This window comes from Capra hircus, chromosome 6 (assembly GCF_001704415.2).
Source record: "Capra hircus breed San Clemente chromosome 6, ASM170441v1, whole genome shotgun sequence".
In the NCBI taxonomy this organism is placed as follows: Eukaryota; Metazoa; Chordata; class Mammalia; order Artiodactyla; family Bovidae; genus Capra; species Capra hircus.
In genome coordinates, this window is record NC_030813.1 from 42,746,753 (window position 1) to 42,768,317 (window position 21,565).

General features: G+C 39.1%; 1 protein-coding gene across 1 annotated transcript in view; it reads left to right on the forward strand.

Annotated features, from left to right (window-relative positions):
* LOC102180474 (cytosolic beta-glucosidase) overlaps nt 1–21,565 on the forward strand; it is a 128,202-nt gene that overhangs the window by 62,794 nt on the left and 43,843 nt on the right. Inside the window, exon 4 of the mRNA XM_005681471.3 lies at nt 256–379. Within this exon, the coding sequence (XP_005681528.2) occupies nt 256–379 (124 nt within the window). The remainder of the gene's footprint in view (nt 1–255; nt 380–21,565) is intronic.

A 21,565-nucleotide genomic window follows, 5' to 3' on the forward strand; every position in this document is an offset into this window, starting at 1 on the left:
AAGATATTTCTGTCTTCTCATTATAACAAGAGTCATTTGACTGTCTTCATGGATATTTGCACAGTTTTTCTTTTCCATTGTTAGTTATAAAAGGTCAGTGTGCGGAAAATTAAGTTAATAGGGTCAGTGCAATTTGATGAAAACTAGTTTTGGGGTTGTATCTTAGAGAAGATAGAGGGTAATGCACCTGATTTTATGAGATTTTTTTTTTCTCTTACATCTGTTTGGAATAAAACTTCTGCTTTCTCATTCCAGGATACGTATAATAACCCTGTAATTTACATCACTGAGAATGGGTTTCCCCAGGGTGACCCCACATCTTTTGATGACACTCAGCGCTGGGAGTATTTCAGACAGACATTTCAGGAACTGTTCAAAGGTACCATTTGAAATGATGAAAGATCAATTGTGCAAACTTGATATGGTTTTCCCATGTGCCTATTTGCATTCAGCAAAGACCAATGATTTTGAAAGCTGAAATTCATGTAAATCAGTGTAAAGCTATGTAATTAACAGAGGGGAGGAGAAAAAAGTATTTAGGAAAGAGGAAGGTGAAAATTTTGGCCTAGCTTCAACCTGCTGAAATTTAATCAAGTAAAAAGCGACAGTCTTCAGCATTTTGTGATTCCTGGGTGAAGGTGACATGAATAGAAGGAGTGGTGGCTGTCGGGAGAGAGCATTAGTTATTACACATGGATCAGCACTGACCAACTAGAGCATGCTTATTTGCATATTTTAATATCCTAACTATCAAATGAATTGGCAGAATTCTTAAAGGACCCAAATCAAGCATTTGTGTAAGAAACTTTCAAGTGGTATGTGTCTTCAATCAATGCATGTTTCATCTAAAGGGTAACCAAACAGCAGACATTCTTTTTGCCATATAGAATCTGTGAATTTTATTTCAAGACAATATTGTTATTCTGGTAACTCCTTTTACCCAAAGGAATTCTTTTCATATTTGAAAACAAATGTGAAGGAATAATCTTTAGCTGGTAACGCATATTTCTGCCTCAGTTAATTTCTCCCTTTTAGCTACCACTTGGAACACTGTTGCTTCATAAATTTAATTTCTCCTCCCTATAAAGAAATCATATCATAGCAACAAAATTCAATGAAAATGAGACTTTCAATTTCCTTTTTTTAAAAACCATGATAGGCAGTTATTTCTCCTCATTCTGTTTGAGAGGTCCTGGAATTATTCTTTCCAAACTAAATCAGTAATATACTGGAGTCAGTGAGAAGGAATTCTGGAAAGTGACACAAAGTGGTTTCTTTCCAAAACCTCAAATATATTGACTCAATTCCTCACCCAGCCCTGGGGTTTATTGACAGAGGGCAATTGGATTTCTACAATTTTACACAGCAAAATCATTCTTTTGTGTTACACACCAAAAAGATTCATCCTTTGTGTGGGAATTCACCTTCTGATAAGAAAAGAAAATCTCTAGTTTTCTGAGATTCTTCCCCATTTCTCCCTGTAAATGACCCTGCTGTTGCTATTTAATCATTAAGTCATGTCTGACTTTTTGCGACCCCGTGGACTATAGTGCACCAAAGTCTTCTGTTCATGGAATTTCCCAGGCAAGAATACTGGAATGGGTTATAAATGACTCTGCTCATAGTTAATACACCGATGTTCCCAACTTCACCTCGAGAGACAAGTAGGCTAGTTATGATCATCAGATTTATGGATGCCCTGGGGACCACAAAGGACTTGTTCAAAACTGTTCTGTGTATTTTAGCGAAAAAAGAGAAAAAGTAGAAATTGTCTTTCTTCATTCCCATCTTGGTGCTCTGTTTAGTGCTAACATATAAGGACATGTCTTTGTTCTCTGAAGTCATTTTTAGTACTTTGTACAGTGCCTTAGATCTGTAACACTAAAAATTCACCAATGGATCCTCAAACTAAGATAACTTAAAGATAGAAAAGTAATTGAAGGCAAGAGAAGAAAATGTGAGAAGATTTGGGTTTGTGACGGATAGGAGAGAAGATAAAGTTAGGAACAAAATCCTGCTTTTGAACTTATTGAATTCCTCTTATACTGTTGAATTAATGTAGAAAGTGTGAACTTATACTGTTAATTATTCACAGCATCTACATTCTCCTCTGATTCTTAACGTTATGATTTTTATTCTTTGTAATTAACAAATAATATTGTATTTTTTGAAAATATAGTTTTTCAAAATGTGTAGAAATCTACACATTGACCAAAAACGCTATAGTAAGTGTATCTATTCTGGACTGGATATAGTGATAGCTATCTTTCATATGTTGTTGTAGTGAACACCAGTTCTCTCTTCTGCAGTGAAACTCTTTTCTAATAACTAGTCCCTTTTCTTTCTAGGAAATACCCACCTTGCCCCTATTCTTAGACTTACCATAGGGATAGCTAAGTAAGCAGAATAAACAACTGCTCTTTGTCAACAGATAATTGATCGATCTAGACGTAGGCACATGACGTGAGGTGGATCAACCCCAATTCTTCCCTGGGATTTAGAATTTGGACCAATCAGCTTGCTTGTCTCATAGCATGGATTGGCAAGGTGATGTAACTTTGTGGGCCATTGGTGGCTATGCTTTTTCATGTAAAGCTTAGGGGTAATAAGAAGGTGGGTGGGGAACAGCTACCAGTGCACCCAGGGAAATGGAGACAAGAAACCAGGGAGAGATCAGGGGGACAGTTGTGCTTCTAATTCCAGTTTGTCTCAGACTCAGCTCCAAACATGTTTTCGAGAGACATTACTTTTACTTATAATTAAGTGCTCTTTCTGGTTCACCTGATTCTGATTGGATTTCTATCACTTGGAACAAAAAGAGTCTTAATTGATGCCATCACATTATTTTATTTTCAAGACAGTGAGATGAGGTCATTGCTCCTATCTTACAGATGAGAAAACTGAGTTTCAAAGAGGCTAAGTCATTTGCTCAAGATCACAAAGTTACTAAGTAGTATTTGCTGGAACAAGGCAGAATGTGTATAGTATTATTATTACTACCACTATTTTGGTGTTTGATAGGATCCCTGAGTCCAGGGCTTTCTGACTCAGAGCACTTGCTTGTCCCACCACACTTCTAGAAACTTTGCCTCACGTTTGGGGGTCCTGGGCTTTCATAAATTCTTTGAAAGGGTTTCATGCTGCCTCTGCAGGAGCCAGCAGGTCCTATGACCTTGGACAAAGCTCAGATGCCGCATATCCTGCCTCTCAGCAGAGGAAGGGAGCTGAAGTAACTGATCAATTTCCTGAGACTCCTCCAAGGTAATGCCGATGATCTTGACTGGCGAGCACTTTACTGGGAAGAACCACCCTGTGAGCGATTAAAAGCAATAACAAGCCGAGGAAGGTATTTGTGGGAAGCTCGGCAGGTGAGAGGCCACCAGAACCCAGGGAGTCAGATGGATGATGGCTTTGTGATTCTCAGGAACAAAGCCTTCCCTCCCACATCATGCGTATGGACAGGCACATAATGACGCTATAGTTGGATCAATGGCGTCTGCCTGAAGGCCTTACTAATCTCGTCAGGTAAAATCCCACAGCAATTAATTGAGCTGTAAAAAGAAAGCTAATGTTTCTATTTCCTTATGAGAAAAGGAGAAAAAAAAAAAAGAGGAAAGTGTCATTTCAGGGAAAAAAAGGGAGAAATCAGAATGCCTTTTTGATCACTGCATTATTTAAATGCCTTTAAACAGGTTTTATTTTAATTAATGTAGATATGAATAAGAGAAAAGCAACACAGTAGAGACACAAAAACTTGAAATGATATATAACGGCTTGTATTCCAGGTCCAGTTATTCAACTAGGGGCACATGATTCAACTCTCAGTTTGTTCATCTAAGAAATGGGGTAATGCTTTCCCTGGCAGAGTGGTAAAAATTTCATTTAATAAGCTATTGTGCTAAACACCCCAAGCAATTGCCTGGCACATAGTAAGCCCTCAAGCAATGGTAATAACTGTTATTATTGCCAAATGTGCACTTTTAAGAATATATCTATCAACCCAAGTTATTTTCCTTACTATTTAAAAAACAGAATCTCAGGACATTAAAAAAAAATTTCTATCCCCCTTCATGTCTCTAAGTTATGACAGAACATTCCCTGCCATGTCTGCAATTTTTCCATCATTTTTTCTGGGAAACTTCCTAATGAATGCTGATAGCATTGGCCCTCTGGCTATTTACGATTGAATCCTATGGAGGACCTAGCAGCCAGGACCTCCCTCCATTAATTACTTCCTTTGGAGAGGTTGCCACATTAAGTGAAATATCAAATAATTGGCAGCAGAAACAACCATTAAACAACTGGGTAGCTGGAATTGTTTTGTCACAGGGATTTTTGTAAAAACTCAAGAAGCAGTGATCTTCAAAGAGTTAGGCTATTATCACATGATTTGAATCTATTATATTCATAAAATTTACACCAGTCTTGGATGCTCTGGTGCCAGCAAGCAAGTTAAAGTATATATTGTTATTGTTCAGTTACTCAGTGGTGTCTGACCCTTTGTGACCCCATGGACTGCAGCACACCAGTCTTCCGTGTCCTTCACTATCTCCCAGAGTTTGCTCAAACTCATGTCCATTGAGTCAGTGATGCCATCCAATCATCTCATCCTCTGTGTACCTTTCTCCTCCTGCCTTCAATCTTTCCCAGCATCAGGGTCTTTTCCAATGAGTTGGCTCTTCGCATCAGTTGGCCAAAGTATTAGAGCTTCAGCTTCAGCACCAGTTCTTCCAATGAATATTGAGGGTTAATTTCCTTTAGGATTGACTAGTTTGATCTCCTTGCTGTCCAATGGACTCTCAAGAGTCTTCTCCAACACCATAGTTTGAAAGCATCAATTCTTTGGTGGCACTCAGCCTTCTTTATGGTCCAACTGTCACATTCATAGGCCTTCCCTGGTGGCTCAGAGGATGTCACATTCATACATGACTACTGGAAAAATCATAGCTTTGACTATATAGACCTTTATTGGCAAAGTGATGTGTTTGCTTTTTAATACATTATCTAGGTTTGTCATAGCTTTTTTTCTAAGGAGCAAGCGTCTTTTAATTTCTTGTATATAAAGTCTATATATCAGTTCAGTTCAGTTCAGTTCAGTCGCTCAGTTATGTCCGACTCTTTGCAACCCCATGAGTTGCAGCACGCCAGGCCTCCCTGTCCATCACCAACTCCCGGAGTTCACTCAGAGTCACATTCATCGAATCAGTGATGCCATCCAGCCATCTCATCCTCTGTCGTCCCCTTCTCCTCCTGCCCCCAATCCCTCCCAGCATCAGAGTCTCTTCCAATGAGTCAACTCTTCACATGAGGTGGCCAAAATACTGGAGTTTCAGCTTTCGCATCATTCCTTCCAAAGAAATCCCAGGGCTGATCTCCTTCAGAATGGACTGGTTGGATCTCTTTGCAGTCCAAGGGACTCTCAAGAGTCTTCGCCAACACCACAGTTCAAAAGTATCAATTCTTTGGCACTCAGCCTTCTTCACAATCCAACTCTCACATCCATACATGACCACTGGTATAAGCACACATAAATGAAAGTGAAAGTCGCTTAGTTGTGTCCGACTCTTTGCGACCCCATGGACTATACAGTCCATGGAATTCTCCAGGCCAGAATACTGGAATGGGTAGCCTTTGCCTTCTCCGGGGGATTTTCCTAACCCAGGGATTGAACCCAGGTCTCCCGCCTTGCAGGAGGATTCTTTACCAACTGAGCCACAGGGGAAGCCCAAGAATACATAAAGGGACACCTTAATAATCTGGATGTTGAGGGGGTAAGAAAGTGTGAGAAACCAGGCAAGTTATTCTCAATGGGTGATACTGGACCCATGCTGTAAACTCTCCTAAAAGCGGATTTCAGTTGAGTTCAACCTCTTCCTCACACCTACTGAACCTGTGCCTCCCTGTGGCTTGGCTCTCAGTCTTTCCTCAATTGAAATGTCATGGTCTTCACCTTCTTCCTGGCCCAATCCTGTTGTTTGGAGAAGATCAGCTAGCTTGAAGTCAGGCAAGATACAGGTTTGAAACTTGGTTCTTCCACTTCATGTTCAGTGATTTTGGGGGGAATTCTTAAACAAATAACACTTCAGTCATTTAATCTTTAAATGAGGATAATAAAAATATCTGTCTTCTAAAGCATGATGAAAAAAGAACACAATAATGCTTATAAGGCCTAAATACAGAGTCTGGCATGTTATGAAAGATTCCATAGGTGACAGTTAATTTTGGGAGGGGAATATCTCTGTACCCTTTGAGAGTTGGAGCTGTGTCTATTTTATATCTTCAGCCCCAAGCACTGTTTCTGTCATGTAGTAGCTTTCTACACGTTTGTCGAATTTGGTTGTGTCTTTCAGAGAAGAGTTAGTCAATGGATAATGAGAAATAAATAATGAAATGAAATGATTGGGAACTGTATTTCCTTTTTTTAAAGAAATATACCCCACATGGGAAAAAAAATGCAGCCTTCTGGAAAGTTTCTGAGCCAGCCCAACTTTCCAATGAGATCCATGCCTGAGTTAGCACAGCGGTAGATGATTGCAGAGAAGGTTTGTTAATGACCAGCTTTAGGCTTTTAATGACAAAACCCCTCAGCAAGATGTCATCGAAGTTATTGAAGACTTCACTGAAAGTGTCGAAGCTGATGCATTGTAACAAGAAGGTTATAAATCTTGCAGCTTGGGTATACCACCAAGATAGGATGCTGAGCTCAGAATCACCCTGCTGTTGTCTGTCAGCATTCTCCCTCCCTCCCTTCCAGCGGAGAGCCGGGAAGGGAGAAATACATCCATTTCCCAAAGTGGTACAGACCTGGCAGCCACCTGCCTATGTCAATTTCAGATTGCAGAGGCCCATTTAACTGGACAAAATGTGTTAAGCACCTGTGTTTTTCTAAATGTGTGTTAAAAAATATCCTAGGAATTAAGGAAAGGGCTCAAAGTTTGACACATTGACCTTTTGGAAAAACGAACCAATTAAAAATCCATTGCAAGCTCAGAATAGAGACTCAATTACCTGAATATAGAGTTCCACTTCACGTTTATTGTTTTATTGCTTCTCAAGATAAACCTTTGTCAACTCAGCCCCATGGAGCAGTTCATCTCATAGCTCATGGAGAACTCACAGCTTTGGGTACGTGGAGGCTGGGATGTCAGATGCACTTGGTACTGTTACTCCTGGCAGGACTGAATGGAGCCTGTGAAGAGGAGTCAAGGTCAGAATAGAGAAGGAAGAATGAGATTCAAAGGCTGTTCACAGAATTGTTTGAGCATGCTAGTGTATAGACTTGTGGAATTTGAAAAGTCATGAAGAAAACAATTTCCACTGTATTTGTATCCCACCAACCTGCAAGGCTACAGGGCTTCCCTGGTGAGTCAGAGGTAAAGAATCTGCCCGCAGTGCAGAAGATGCAGGTTTGCTAACTGGACTGGGAAGATCCCCTGGAGAAAGAAATGACAACCTGCTCCAGTGTTCTCGCCTGGAAAATCCCATGGACAAAGGAGCCTGGAGGGCTGCAGTCCGTGGGATCACAAGAGTTGGATATGACTTAACGACTAAACCACCACCAATCTACATACTCAGACTACTCATCAACTCAGAAAATCAAAGATTATAGAGTAAACCTTGAAGAGAAACATGCCAGATGATTGTCCCCTATTGCTTCTCCCCTACTTCTGTTCAGTAGCCTGCTTGTCGTCCCTCTCCCATATGAAGGGTAGAAGAGTAGAAAGTCTGCAGAGTCTGAAGAGAGAAGACTAAGTCTTGTGTTCTACGGGTGTGCCTTTGGGGAAGTCCTCATTAGGACTCTCTGAAATGTCAACTTCCTCATCTGTTAAATGAGACTGATGCTAATTGCCATTCTGCCTAACTCAAAGTCAGTTGTGAAAATAAATTTATGTTTTCATATGCCCAGAACACCTTAAAATGTTAGATATTAGTTTTATATTTGATATAGTTACTTTATACCTTTAAGGATATCAACCACTCTGGCTAAAATACATAATCTGGACCTTCATACTCTCCACTGCAAAGGGAAGGGTTTGGTGCTCATTATCCATATCCTGTCTCAGAATCTATGGTTTTCATTTTCTTGCATGTTTCTGAAGGGCTATGATAGTAGGATCAGTTCAGGGGTTTGAGAGAACGTGTTCTATGACCAAGTGACTGGTGTGGTGCTTGACAGACTTCAAAATCACTCAGACACAGACACACACACACACACACACACAGACACACACACACTCTGCCATTGTTGAGCTACTTCATCAGACTTGACCCAAGTGAGACCATACTGATATGATGAGGGACATACACGAGTTAGCAGGCACACCCTCTTTGAGACTTAGAACCTGGTACATCTGCTTCCTGGAAGCAGGTTTCAAGGAGTTTCCCTGTGAGCAGCAGCTCAGTCACACATCAGAGAATCTGCCCTTGTGCTTCCTGATTAGAAACCATTCTTTATCTTCTGTTCCCATAGCATTCTCTGCCCTTACAGAGAAGTCCCTTGGACTTCTTTTTAATTCAGTTCCAACTGCTTCAAGGGGATGATTACTTAAGGTCCTCCACTACCTCATACCCAGTGAATTTTATACTACTATACAGTCTTTAAAAATTTTTATTTAGATGATTCTAAACTCACGCTCCATTGTTAGGGCAGCCTGTCCAGTAGTTTTTGTACTGATGTGGCAGCAAACAGAAGTGCAATTGCATTTTTATAGCTGTAAAAGATCTGTAAAATAAAGTATAATTTGTCTGAAGAAGACTTATCTTTCCAAAATAAGGAATAGAGAGTCAATAGAATCTCAAAAGGGGGACAAAAGGAAGGATTTGGTAATACTTTTAAAATGAAAACCCAGTGGCTCAAGCAGTAAGGAATCTGCTTGCAATGCGGGAGATACAGGAGATGTGCGTTCTATCCCTGAGTTGGGAAGATCCCCTAGAGGAGAATGTAGCAAGCCACTCTAGTGTTCTTATCTGGAGGACAGAGGAGTCTGGAGGGCTACTACAGTCTATAGGGTCTCAGAGTCAGACATGACTGAGCACACACATGCTTTAAATGAAACATAACTGAGATATAACATTGTTTAAGGTTATACCACGTTGATTTGGTGGCTCAGAGGTTAAAGCGTTTGCCTGCAATGCAGGAGACCTGGGTTTGATCCCTGGGTCAGGGAAGATCCCCTGGAGAAGGAAATGGCAACCCACTCCAGTATTCTTGCCTGGAGAATCCCACGGACGGAGGATCCTGGTGGGCTACAGTCCACGGGGTCGCAAAGAGTCGGACACGACTGAGCAACTTAACTTTCACTTTCATATATTATAATATCATTACAAGCTTAGTGTTAGCTAGCACCTCTGTTATGTTACAGAATTATCATTTCCTTTTTTTGGTAGTAGAAACAATTAAGATCTAGTCTCTTAACCACTTTAAGGTTTATAATACTATATTGTTGACTATAATTATACTGTGCATTAGTTCCTCAGAACTTATTTATCTTTTAGTTTGCAGTTTGTACCCTTAAGCAACATCTCTCTTAATTCCCAGACTCTGGTAACCACCATTCTACTCTCTGTTTTTACAAGTTAGGCTTTTTTAGATTCCATAAGAAAGTGATTTTATACAATATTTGTATTTTTCTAACTTTTCACTTAGCTTCATGCCCTCAAATTCCATCCATGTTGTTACAAATGGCAGGATTTCTTTTCCTTCGTCTCATAGTTCATTGTGTGTGTGTGTGTGTATACCGCAACTTCACTATTATTCACGCATCTGTTGATCATTTTCTGATGGACATTTAGGTTGTCTCCATATCTTGGTTATTGTGAATAATGCTGCAACAAATAAATAAACATAGGAGTTTATATATCTCTTGGTTATCATCAAGGAAACAGGGGATAAGCATTGAGGAGGATGTGGAGATAAGAGAACTCTTGTACACTGTTGGTAGGAATGTAAATTGATTCAGCCACCATGGAAAACAGTAGGGAGGCTCCTGAAAAAGTTAAAAATAGAACCGTATGATCCAGCAAAATCCACGTCAGAGTATATATCCAAAGGAAATGGAAATGAGTTTGAAGAGATGATGACTTTTCTCACCTGTTCAGGGAGAGAGCAATGCTGGAATATTCAGGTGCCGAGCGGAGTCTTGAAAGTGGGAGAAGGTGCAAGTCTCAGGTTTTCCCCGGGGCCCAGGTGATGTGGACCTCCACGTGTCTGCCCGCATTAGCTCTTGTTTCCTGATCTGCAAAATAACCTGATTACTACCTGGCTTCTTAGTTATCTAAGAACTTACTTTAGAACATGGTAAGTAGAATTTCTTAGTGTGACTGGCAGGGGATGTCTTGGTAACTGTGTAAAGACGCATTCCGTTGGACAGCTGTGGGCTCTTGGAAAGAAGAGAGAGAAGTGCACGGCCAGGTGTTAGCCATTCCTACTCAGGGAACTTTTGGAGTTTTCCAAATCTTGGAAGAGGATATTCCTCACTATGAATTATTATTCTGACATTATGTCTTGTAAATCAAAGTCTTGCGAGTTCAGCAGTGGGTATTAACTCTGGGTACACTGAGAAAATGAGTCTCTGGATTTGCAGCATTGCTAATTAGACCTTAAGCAGTGTTAATCTCACCTATGGTCTAGTCTTATCTGTTTATAACTTCAACATATGCTGGACAGTTGCTCTATATTTATTATATAACTTTGAGATTGCTTATGCTGGACATGTTTTCTATAGTGACATAAATATGGTTTCTGACAACTTTCCCAGGCTTGTAATTGGATAAATTATTGATTAGCTACATTTTATATATATATTCCAATAGAGAGCTTGACACTGTATGTAAGAAAATCAACAATATTATGAAAGAAATATTAAACAATGATACTGTAACTGATTCATAGGATCCTTGCACAACCGTAGCCCTGTAACAAATAAACATTTAATAAGATGATTGAATAGATGGAACTTGAGAAACACTTTGATTCTTGAAGACAGTGCCTACTATAATCCTTGAAGGAAGAAAGCCAGTTTTATAAGAAAATGGAAGTTTTTAAAAGGTATAAACACTCAGAGGCAGGAACAGGAACAGGAACGTCGCTCAGTCGTGTCCGACTCTTTGCGACCCCATGGACTGTAGCCTACCAGGCTCCTCTGTCCATGGGATTTTCCAGGCAATAGTACTGGAGTGGATTGCCATGTCCTTCTCCAGTGGATCTTCCCGACCCAGGGATCGAACCTGGGTCTCCTGCATTGTAGACAGACACTTTACAGTCTGAACCACCAGGGAAGTCAGAGGCAGGAAGAGTATATAGTAAACTTTAAATCACCATTTTTTTTACAGACAAATTTCTCACCAGAACACAGTTTTGGAGTTTTGAGCTCCATACTTAGCATTCTGTAAATGCTCAGTAAACATTTAATGAGTGACTAGGAGATTGAGTCTAGATTAGTAGGAGAAATGAATTACTCCTGGGAATTACAATGAAGTATTAGATTTATTCCACCATTTGGCTTTTTAAGAAAATTTTAGAGAAATGATAGATTGTTTTTACTGTTCTTTAGACAATTTTCATGCATTGGTATTGTGCATGGGTGCTAATTATACCCCTTTGACATTAAACTTGAGTTTGTTGTGACAGTAATTGAAATCTATGCTAAATTTTTTTTGACCTTTCTTTTCTGTAAGTATACTTCACCTCACTGTGCCTCAGTTTCTTCGTTTGAGGAACAAAAGGGGTGAGCTAGCTATTCATTTGGGACCCTTTCAGTTTAAGAATTATGTGACCCTCCAAATATTCTTTCTAAGCGTGTATGTCAAGGATCATATTTTATAAGAACTCTTGGTAATTTCTTAGGCTATAAAATTAAGTCTAAGGAAGTATAATTAATAGTCTTTAAAAAAGAACTTTCTTCATTCTTCTTATCCAGCTACTTAATTTGAAATGTGAGCACCTTTTTTATCTGGACATAAAATTAGCCCTTGCTCTTCAATGAACTGTTTCTCTTGATATTGATTCAGTTCCAGGTAACATTTTCTTGACCTTCAGTCTGGGTGTTTCCTCTTTTATCCATTCATATTGAAAATGAACCTTACTTTACTTCCCCTGAGAAAGTTATCCCTTGGAGTTCAGAATCAGAAGGGTGACCTCAGATTCAAGTTTAACAAAGTTACTGTGGAGGGTATAAAATCTGAGAGAGGAAATTGAATGAGCAAATCAGTTCAAAGCATTAGAGTAAAATTCCCAACTGAACAGCTCCACGGCAGTTACAATCACGAGCAGTGAAATCACCTTTCAAAACACGATCATGGCAAGCACCACCTAATCTATCAAGTTTTAAGACAGTTAAGTATGATTTTCAAGCTTCACTATAAATGTGTAATTTAATTCAGTTAGGCAGTGCAGTAATTTTAACTTTCTTTAAATTTTACTTGAGCATGAAACTTTTGTCTCTGGGCAAGATCCTGATTTAGAAGGAAGGATCAAATTTCAGAATTACCTTCCCACCATAATTCTGTGTGCTACTTCATATATGTGAAGTCTGTTTTGCTATTCTGAACTTTTGAGCAAAGAGCTAACTCTGGTCAGGGATCCTCTGACCCCAAGTTACTGTTTAGGTAGGATTTTCTTCAACATGATGGAAATATCAGTGTGGTGCAAGAGATGAAAATAGTTTCTTTTGGAATAGAAAGTAACTCTTAAGGCTTATCTGGAAATGCTATATGGAGAGGAGGGGAGGAAGGCCAGCCTCTTTGATGAGGGTCATCTCAGAACTGCCAAGTCTCCTGGGTGTGAATGGGATTAGCTAATGAAACAGTATCATGGCCAGAGATGATTCCCTCCACTTCCAAAGTTCAGCCACTTTCCCCCCTTGTTTGTGAAATTCCATTATGGGAGTTACTGCCTGTTTTAGAGATAAGTGAAACCATTGTGGGTGGAGGAACAGAAGGCATTTGAACCCAGAAGAATTTTAATTGGTGCTTGTGAATACAGGTGAACGAGAAGCCATAAATGTCTCAGGTGAAACTGTGAATGTTTGGGATGCAAAAGTAGATGATGGGAGAAGGGATGTATCACATCTGTTGATGAAATAACTCTTTTCTTCCATCACAGATTGAATTCATTTCCTTTATAGATGTAAATTCAGCTCAAAGACTTTAAATAATTTTAAATGTTCTTTTATGAAAGTGAAAGTCACTCAGTCATGTCTGACTCTTTGTGACCCCATGGACTGTAGCCTGCTAGGCTCCTCTGTCCATGGAATTCTCCAGGCAAGAATACTGGAGTGGGTAGCCATACCCTTCTACAGGGAATCTTCCCAACCCAGGGATCAAACCCAGGTCTCTCACATTGCAGGTGGATTCTTTACCATCTCAGTCAAGTCAAATATGTTTCACAGTTAAATATGTGTGGATTAACACAGAAATTCGGTCATTGCATAATATGTGAGTAAATGAGTGTATATTAAGTATATACATTTATTGGTAAATCATTTTGTTCTGTGGCTGAGGCTATGCTAATTTAGTTCAAAGATGTTTGAGCTATATTCTTGAGGCTTTGAATGAGCAGTTGACCTTTTATTTAAAAAAAAATCTACAAAAATATTTCATGGCCAAAGTTTTCTGCCATTATGAATACATGGTAGCAATCTCAAGAATGGTTCAGAAGAATTCTTCAGCATGTCTGGAAAAATGAGCAATCTGACCCACTGACTATGCTTAAGTTTTATGCATACAAGCAGTAAATCTTATGAATACTTTTATGCAATACCTTGCTTGAAATAGTGAAAGAGCATATTCCTTAAAGACACAGTTCTGCCCTCAAAACCTGGATCTGACATTCTTTCCTGTTGTGTACCCTTGGACAAGTTATTTTAACTCATAAATTTCAGTTCATCATCTGTGAAATTTTATTTTTTGTGAAGATTAATGATATACTTCATATCCTAGAAAAATGCTTGGCACATAACTCCCCCAAATCATAACGAATGCAGTGAATTCCTTTTACCCAGCATCTATTAACCAGGATTCTAGAAAAACTGTGACTTCCTGCACAGTCATCAAGCACTGATAATTTATGCTTTTCTTGATGACCCTGAAATGCATTCTGAATAATTAGAGAAAGATTAAATTATAATCAGTTTAGTTTCAGTGTTAAGTGTATTTTAATTTATTCTCATTCTTTAAAAATTTGTAATCCTTCTGCATGTGGTAACAATTAACGGAAAATATTTGATTAGCTGGAGCACTCTATTTCCTGACTATCTAACTAATAACAAATTTATTGTATGTTGCTGGAACCCAAACTCTTTATGGATCAACTGGGCATTTGCTGTGTGAGTTCACTTCACACAGGCCTTATATCCATTCTCAAAGTCAGTGTGTTGATGTTACTCCCTGGTGGAAATTATAGAACTAACCTTTAAATATTCTCAAACAATAGTCTGAGTCTACACAAGGCTCTTTGTGTGTTTCTGATCACAAGCTCATAATACTGGTCATCCAATCTGATTTTGTGCAGATGAGTAACTAAATCTTCTCACCTGGAGGACTGTCCGTTCTTTTTCTATGGATTTCTAGAGATGGGCACCTCAACTGACATTAGTATTCAACCCGTCTTGGTGTTTCGTCAGCCTTTATTTTTATCCAATTATGTTTTAGACTTATCTTCACCTGACTTTTTAAGGCTACATAACCCTTCTGCAGCCATGAAATTAAAAGACGCTTACTCTTTGGAAGAAAAGTTATGACAAACCTAGACAGCATATCAAAAAGCAGAGACATTACTTTGCCAACAAAGGTCCATCTAGTCAAGGCTATGGTTTTCCAGTGGTCATGTATGGATGTGAGAGTTGGACTGTGAAGAAAGCTGAGTGCCAAAGAATTGATGCTTTTGAACTGTGGTGTTGGAGAAGACTGTTGAGAGTCTCATGGACTGCAAGGAGATCCAACCAGTCCATTCGAAAGGAGATCAATCCTAGGTGTTCTTTGGAAGGAATGATGCTAAAGCTGAAACTCCAGTACTTTGGCCACCTCATGTGAAGAGTTGACTCATTGGAAAAGACTGATGCTGGGAGGGATTGGGGGCAGGAGGAAAAGGACAGAGGATGAGATGGCTGGATGGCATCATTGACTTGATGGATGTGAGTTTGAGTGAACTCTGGGAGCTGGTGATGGACAGGGAGGCCTGGCGTGCTGTGATTCATGGGGTCACAAAGAGTCGGACACAACTGAGCGAATGAACTGAACTGAACTGAACTGAGCTTTCCTGATGAAAACTTTACTATGCATTTAATCATTTTTGTGGTTATTCTTTGAACTTTTCACATTTCTTCCATTTTTATCTTCCCCCATGTAATATCACGTGCTGCTTTAAAAGATGGCCTAACAACTGTCTTAAGAATTTATCAATGTATTGTTTCTTTGTGATCTTGTTAAGGTAGATTTACAGGCAAGCAGACTGATTTTAGAGATTTAGTTGATCACCATAGAACATAATATTCATCTGTCCTCCTCTGTCTGGCCTTGTATTGCCTTATTTTAAGTATCTGCCTTGGCCTGAAATTGCCTCTTCCAATTGACAGTCTTTTCCCCCACAGTATCCTCTACATCCCAGCTGACACTCCCAGGGCTGTCAGTGACACTCCCAGGGCTGTGAGTACAGTGGCGGCTGCAGAAGGAGGTGGATTGTTTCCTTTAAATGAGGAACAAGGACAGGGTAGCTGGTGAAGAGATGATTTTGTTTTCCAAGATCAGGCAACTCTTGGCCCTGGTGGAAAGCCAGGACTGGTGAGGGTGCTCCTGTCAACGTATAGGATCTTCCTTGATGCTGTCTGGGTACATGCTCGGTGAAGACAGGGAGCCTGGGTGCGTAACCAGGAAGCAACAGTTAGCACTCTAACCCTGCGCTGTCTCTGAGACTACTCTCACTAGGTAACATTTTTTCCTTGTTATATAGACATGTGTTAAAAGCAGGCAATTTGATGGGAATGCTGTCATTGTTTCTCTAGCCACAGTAGTTATATCTGTTTGACTATTGCAAACATGTTTCATATTTGACAGACCGTACTTACATGACTGGGCTATGTTGAATCTTCTGGGAGCGACAGTTTTGAACTTTGGTATATTAGAATGATCAGCTGCAATGTTTTATTGAGGAGACTTCTTTAAGAAATGTGAAATCTTCAGAAGAACAGTATCTGATCTCCTTGTCAGAACAAATAAATTTATCTTAATATAAAAAGTTAAAGCCGAAGAAATATCTTTACTAGATTTTTGTACCATAAATGTGGTATTGAGTATCTGTATATTGGTCAGTAGTTGAGGGAAATTTATATTATGTTTCTTATTCTTTAATTTAGAATTTTTCTGTTCAATTATAATTGACATATAACATTATATTAGTCCCAGGTATACAATATAATGATTCAATATTTGTATATATTGTGAAAACGAGTCTATTGTTTTTTAACTTTTGACATTCCTAATGCTGGATTCTCTTATAAATATGGGTAATTGCATTCAATCTGAGTCATTTATTGCTTTCATTTTATTTAAGGGAGATTTGCTTCTTTAGAAAATCATCTCTTTTTTTTGTATTTCTATTTTAAAAAGTATTTTTGAATAATATAAACACTGTTAAATCTTGGTTATTCAGAGAATAACAGTAGGGAGGACAGTTAGATGTCAGTTTAACTTGTTGAGAGGTATTAATTTTTGTCAATTATTGAAGATAGGCCATTTTATTACATTCAGGTTCTTGATGAAAAAAAATGCCAGCTAGCAAGTCAGAAACAGGAGGGAAAGGGAGACTACAAATGTTCTGAACATAGATGTTGACTAGAAAGCTTGAAAACTGGCCCATAGCTTTCTGACATCAGGGTTAAAGGGGATTCACCATTCGTTGTATAAGTAGTGTTCAGATTGTGTGCTCTGGAGCCCTGGGTACTGTGGAGATATCTTTGGGGACTCTGTTAGGTTGCATTGAGAGAAGGTGAGAAATTAGGGCTCTGGGGCACCTCAGCTTTCATTGGGTATATATATTAGAAATCCATAAAAATTTTCATTTGAAAGGAAGACTGTTGCTAAAAAAAGAAAAAGTGGAAAGCCACTGACTAATAGGGATCTCATTATCAGAGGGGAAGAAGCATAGTAGCTCCTTTGGGGAAATGAAGCCTCACTTCTTTTCTCTTTCACTTAAAAAAAAAAAAGATATTTCAAGCATACCAAAAAAAAAAAAATACAAGTATCCATACAACTATGACCTAGATTTAACAAATATTAATATTTTGCCACATATATTTTACATGAAAAAGATATGATTGACCCAGGTGAGGCCCTTTTGTGCCCTTCCTAAATTGCCTTTCTTCCATACCTCACCTGGGATAACCCTGATCCTGAAAATGATAGACATCAAATTGCACATTAGATGTACATTTTGCTACAAAATGCATGGACCCATAACCTATTTGTATATTGTTTGTGCATCTTAGTATTTATATAAGTGGTGTCACAGTAGCTGCTTTCAACATTACATTTTTTAAGGTTTATCCATGTTGATACTTTTAGCTTGAATTCATCTTTTAAATGGCGCTATGATATTCTGATATGTGATCAGACCACATTTAATATCCATTTGCTTGTTGATAGATCTTTGGAGTCAAAATGATGGATTTTTTTCTCACTTTTATAAACAGTGCTGCACTGAATGTCACTGAGTAGCTCATATATATATATTTTAAATTAATTTATTTTTGGAGTAGCTCATATGTTTGAAAGGCATTTCCTACATGAGGGTTTATGAAGCAGTCCCACATTTAGCCCCTGTGGTATCTTTGTACCATATAGAATGAGGCTTCCTTCCCTCCAAACATTGTTTGGAAAACGTTGATCACAAAGACTAAACAAATCTACAGTGGCTTTCTGTCAAGGGTGTTTTCTAGAGCTGTGCGCAGTACAATCTGCATAATCGTAAGCAGCAGTCTTGAATGTTGGGGATGCTCTAGGTATGAAAAAGGGTATACAGAGTTGGGTGAATTCATGCCCTTGCAGGTTAGCAACTGGAATCTAAATAGATTCATGCTTGATATTTACTCAAGGTAATTCCAACTAAAGGTAGCGGCTGGGGAATTTTGTCTTCTTTGGAGATTTTTGTTGTTGTTGCTCAGTCACCAAGTCTGATTCTTCATGACCGTGGACTGCTGCATGCCAGGCTTACCGGTCCCTTACCATCACCTGGAGTTTGCCCAAGTTCATGTCCAGTGAATTGGTAATGCCATCTAACCATCTCATCCTCTATCACCCTCTTCTCCTCTTTGGAGATAATATGTGGAAAATGGAGAACACCAGGAAGATGTACAAGGCTTTTGCTGGACTGGTGGTTGGGCCAAGCAATAACGTGAGGAGTCATTATCCATATTTCCCCCTTTCCAGAATAATGCCCTCAAGCCCCTTCTATGTAAACACATATACAGTGCAGGCTTCATCTGCTAAGTCAATGGTATGCTACTAAGGAAGGCAAGTTGTGCAGGGAAGGTGTATCTGTGGTTGCTTCTGGAAAGGAAGTTTGACTTGTATTGGGCTGAAGGTACCAAGCTGTGAAGCTCCCACTGGGGCTGGTGCTACAAGTATCAATACACTGCAATGCGTTCATCTAGAGTCCCTTTGGTTCTCACTAGGTAGCTTTGCCTGGAGAGGAAAACAGCCCCACAACAGGCAGTATGATGTCCCCTCTGTTATTGATGGGAGTTTAGTAGGGGAGGAATTCTGCCCAGCTTTGGAAACCTTGCAAGTGTGTTATTTGCTTTGCAAAGTCCTTCTAATTATTCTTTTTTCCTTTTTTTTCTTTTTTTTTTATTTTATAATTTTGTTTTATTTAATATTTAGATAAAAATAAAATGAAAGTCTAGATATTATTGAAACTAAAATATAATAAGTATTGTTAATATTTTAGAATCTTGAAAGTTTTAAGTTTTGTAGATTTCAGAGATCCTATATCCATGCAGTCCATATATCCCACTAATAAAGAAAATTGAGTTCGTATATTTCAATCAAATATTTTCATTGAGGTACAGGTTTTTTCTCCTTTTTAAAATTTTAGAGTTGATATTTCCTCTCTTTTTCATACCTTTTCTTACTCCCATAGTTGTCATGAACAATCTCAATAAACAATTATTTACTTTATTTTCTTTCTTTTTTTTAAATTTTTTTTATTTTTTATTTTTTTTTAATTTTTAATTTTTTTTAAATTTTAAAATCTTTAATTCTTACATGCGTTCCCAAACATGAACCCCCCTCCCTCCTCCCTCCCCATAACACCTCTCTGGGTCATCCCCATGCACCAGCTCCAAGCATGCTGTATCCTGCATCAGACATAGACTGGCGATTCAATTCTTACATGACAGTATACATGTTAGAATGTCATTCTCCCAAATCATCCCACCCTCTCCCTCTCCCTCTGAGTCCAAAAGTCCATTATACACATCTGTGTCTCTTTCCCTGTCTTGCATACAGGGTCGTCATTGCCATCTTCCTAAATTCCATATATATGTGTTAGTATACTGTATTGGTGTTTTTCTTTCTGGCTTACTTCACTCTGTATAATCGGCTCCAGTTTCATCCATCTCATCAGAACTGATTCAAATGAATTCTTTTTAATGGCTGAGTAATACTCCATTGTGTATATGTACCACAGCTTTCTTATCCATTCATCTGCTGATGGACATCTAGGTTGTTTCCATGTCCTAGCTATTATAAACAGTGCTGCGATGAACATTGGGGTACATGTGTCTCTTTCAATTCTGGTTTCCTCGGTGTGTATGCCCAGCAGTGGGATTGCTGGGTCATAAGGTAGTTCTATTTGCAATTTTTTAAGGAATCTCCACACTGTTCTCCATAGTGGCTGTACTAGTTTGCATTCCCACCAACAGTGTAGGAGGGTTCCCTTTTCTCCACACCCTCTCCAGCATTTATTGCTTGCAGATTTTTGGATGGCAGCCATTCTGACTGGTGTGAAGTGGTACCTCATTGTGGTTTTGATTTACATTTCTCTAATAATGAGTGATGTTGAGCATCTTTTCATGTGTTTGTTAGCCATCCGTATGTCTTCTTTGGAGAAATGTCTATTTAGTTCTTTGGCCCATTTTTTGATTGGGTCGTTTATTTTTCTGGAATTGAGCTGCAGAAGTTGTTTGTATATTTTTGAGATTAGTTGTTTGTCAGTTGCTTCATTTGCTATTATTTTCTCCCATTCAGAAGGCTGTCTTTTCACCTTGCTTATATTTTCCTTTGTTGTGCAGAAGCTTTTAATTTTAATTAGATCCCATTTGTTTATTTTTGCTTTTATTTCCAGAATTCTGGGAGGTGGATCATAGAGGATCCTGCTGTGATTTATGTCTGAGAGTGTTTTGCCTATGTTCTCCTCTAGGAGTTTTATAGTTTCTGGTCTTACATTTAGATCTTTAATCCATTTTGAGTTTATTTTTGTGTGGGGTGTTAGAAAGTGATCTAGTTTCATTCTTTTACAAGTGGTTGACCAGTTTTCCCAGCACCACTTGTTAAAGAGATTATCTTTACTCCATTGTATATTCTTGCCTCCTTTGTCAAAGATAAGGTGTCCATATGTGTGTGGATTTATCTCTGGGCTAATTAACAGTATTGTGATGATTTTTGCAGTACATCAACATGAATCAGTCATAGGTATACATGTATCTTCTCCCTCTTGAACCCCCCTCCCACCTCCCTCCCATCCCAGCCCTCTGTGTTGTCACAGAGCGCTGGCTTTGGGTTCCCTATGTCTTACATCAGATTCCCGTTGGCTATCTATTTTACATATGGTTATGTATATATTTCAGCTCTATTCTCTCAAATCATCCACCCTCTCCTTCCCCCACTGTGTCCAAAAGTCTCTATGTCTGTGTCTCCTTTGCTGCCCTGCAAATAGGTTATCAGTACCATCTTTCGAGATTCCATATATTTGCATTAATATATGATATTTATCTTTCTCTTTCTGACTTACTTCACTCTGTGGAGAAAAGAGAACCCTCCTACACTGTTGGTGGGAATGCAAATTGATGCAGCCACTAGGGAGAACAGATTCCTTAAAAAACAAGGGATAAAACTACCATATAACCCAGCAACTCCACTACTGAGCATATATCCTGAGGAAACCATAAATGAAAAAGACACATGTACCCCAGTGCTCGTTGCAGCACTAGAAAATCCCATGGACGGAGGAGCCTGGTGGGCTGCAGTCCATGGGGTTGCTAAGAGTCGGACACGACTTCACTTTCACTTTCACTTTTCACTTTCATTCATTGGAGAAGGAAATGGCAACCCTCTCCAGTGTTCTTGCCTGGAGAATCCCAGGGACAGGGGAGCCTGGTGGGCCGCTGTCTATGGGGTCGCACAGAGTCGGACACGACTGAAGCGACTTAGCAGCAGCAGCAGCAGCAGGCGTGGAAGCAACCTAGGATGTTCATCGACAGATGAGTGGATATGGAAGTTGTGGGACATATGCACAATGGAATATTACTTAGCTAAAAAAGCTACTGTATTTGAGTCAGTTCTAATGAGGTGG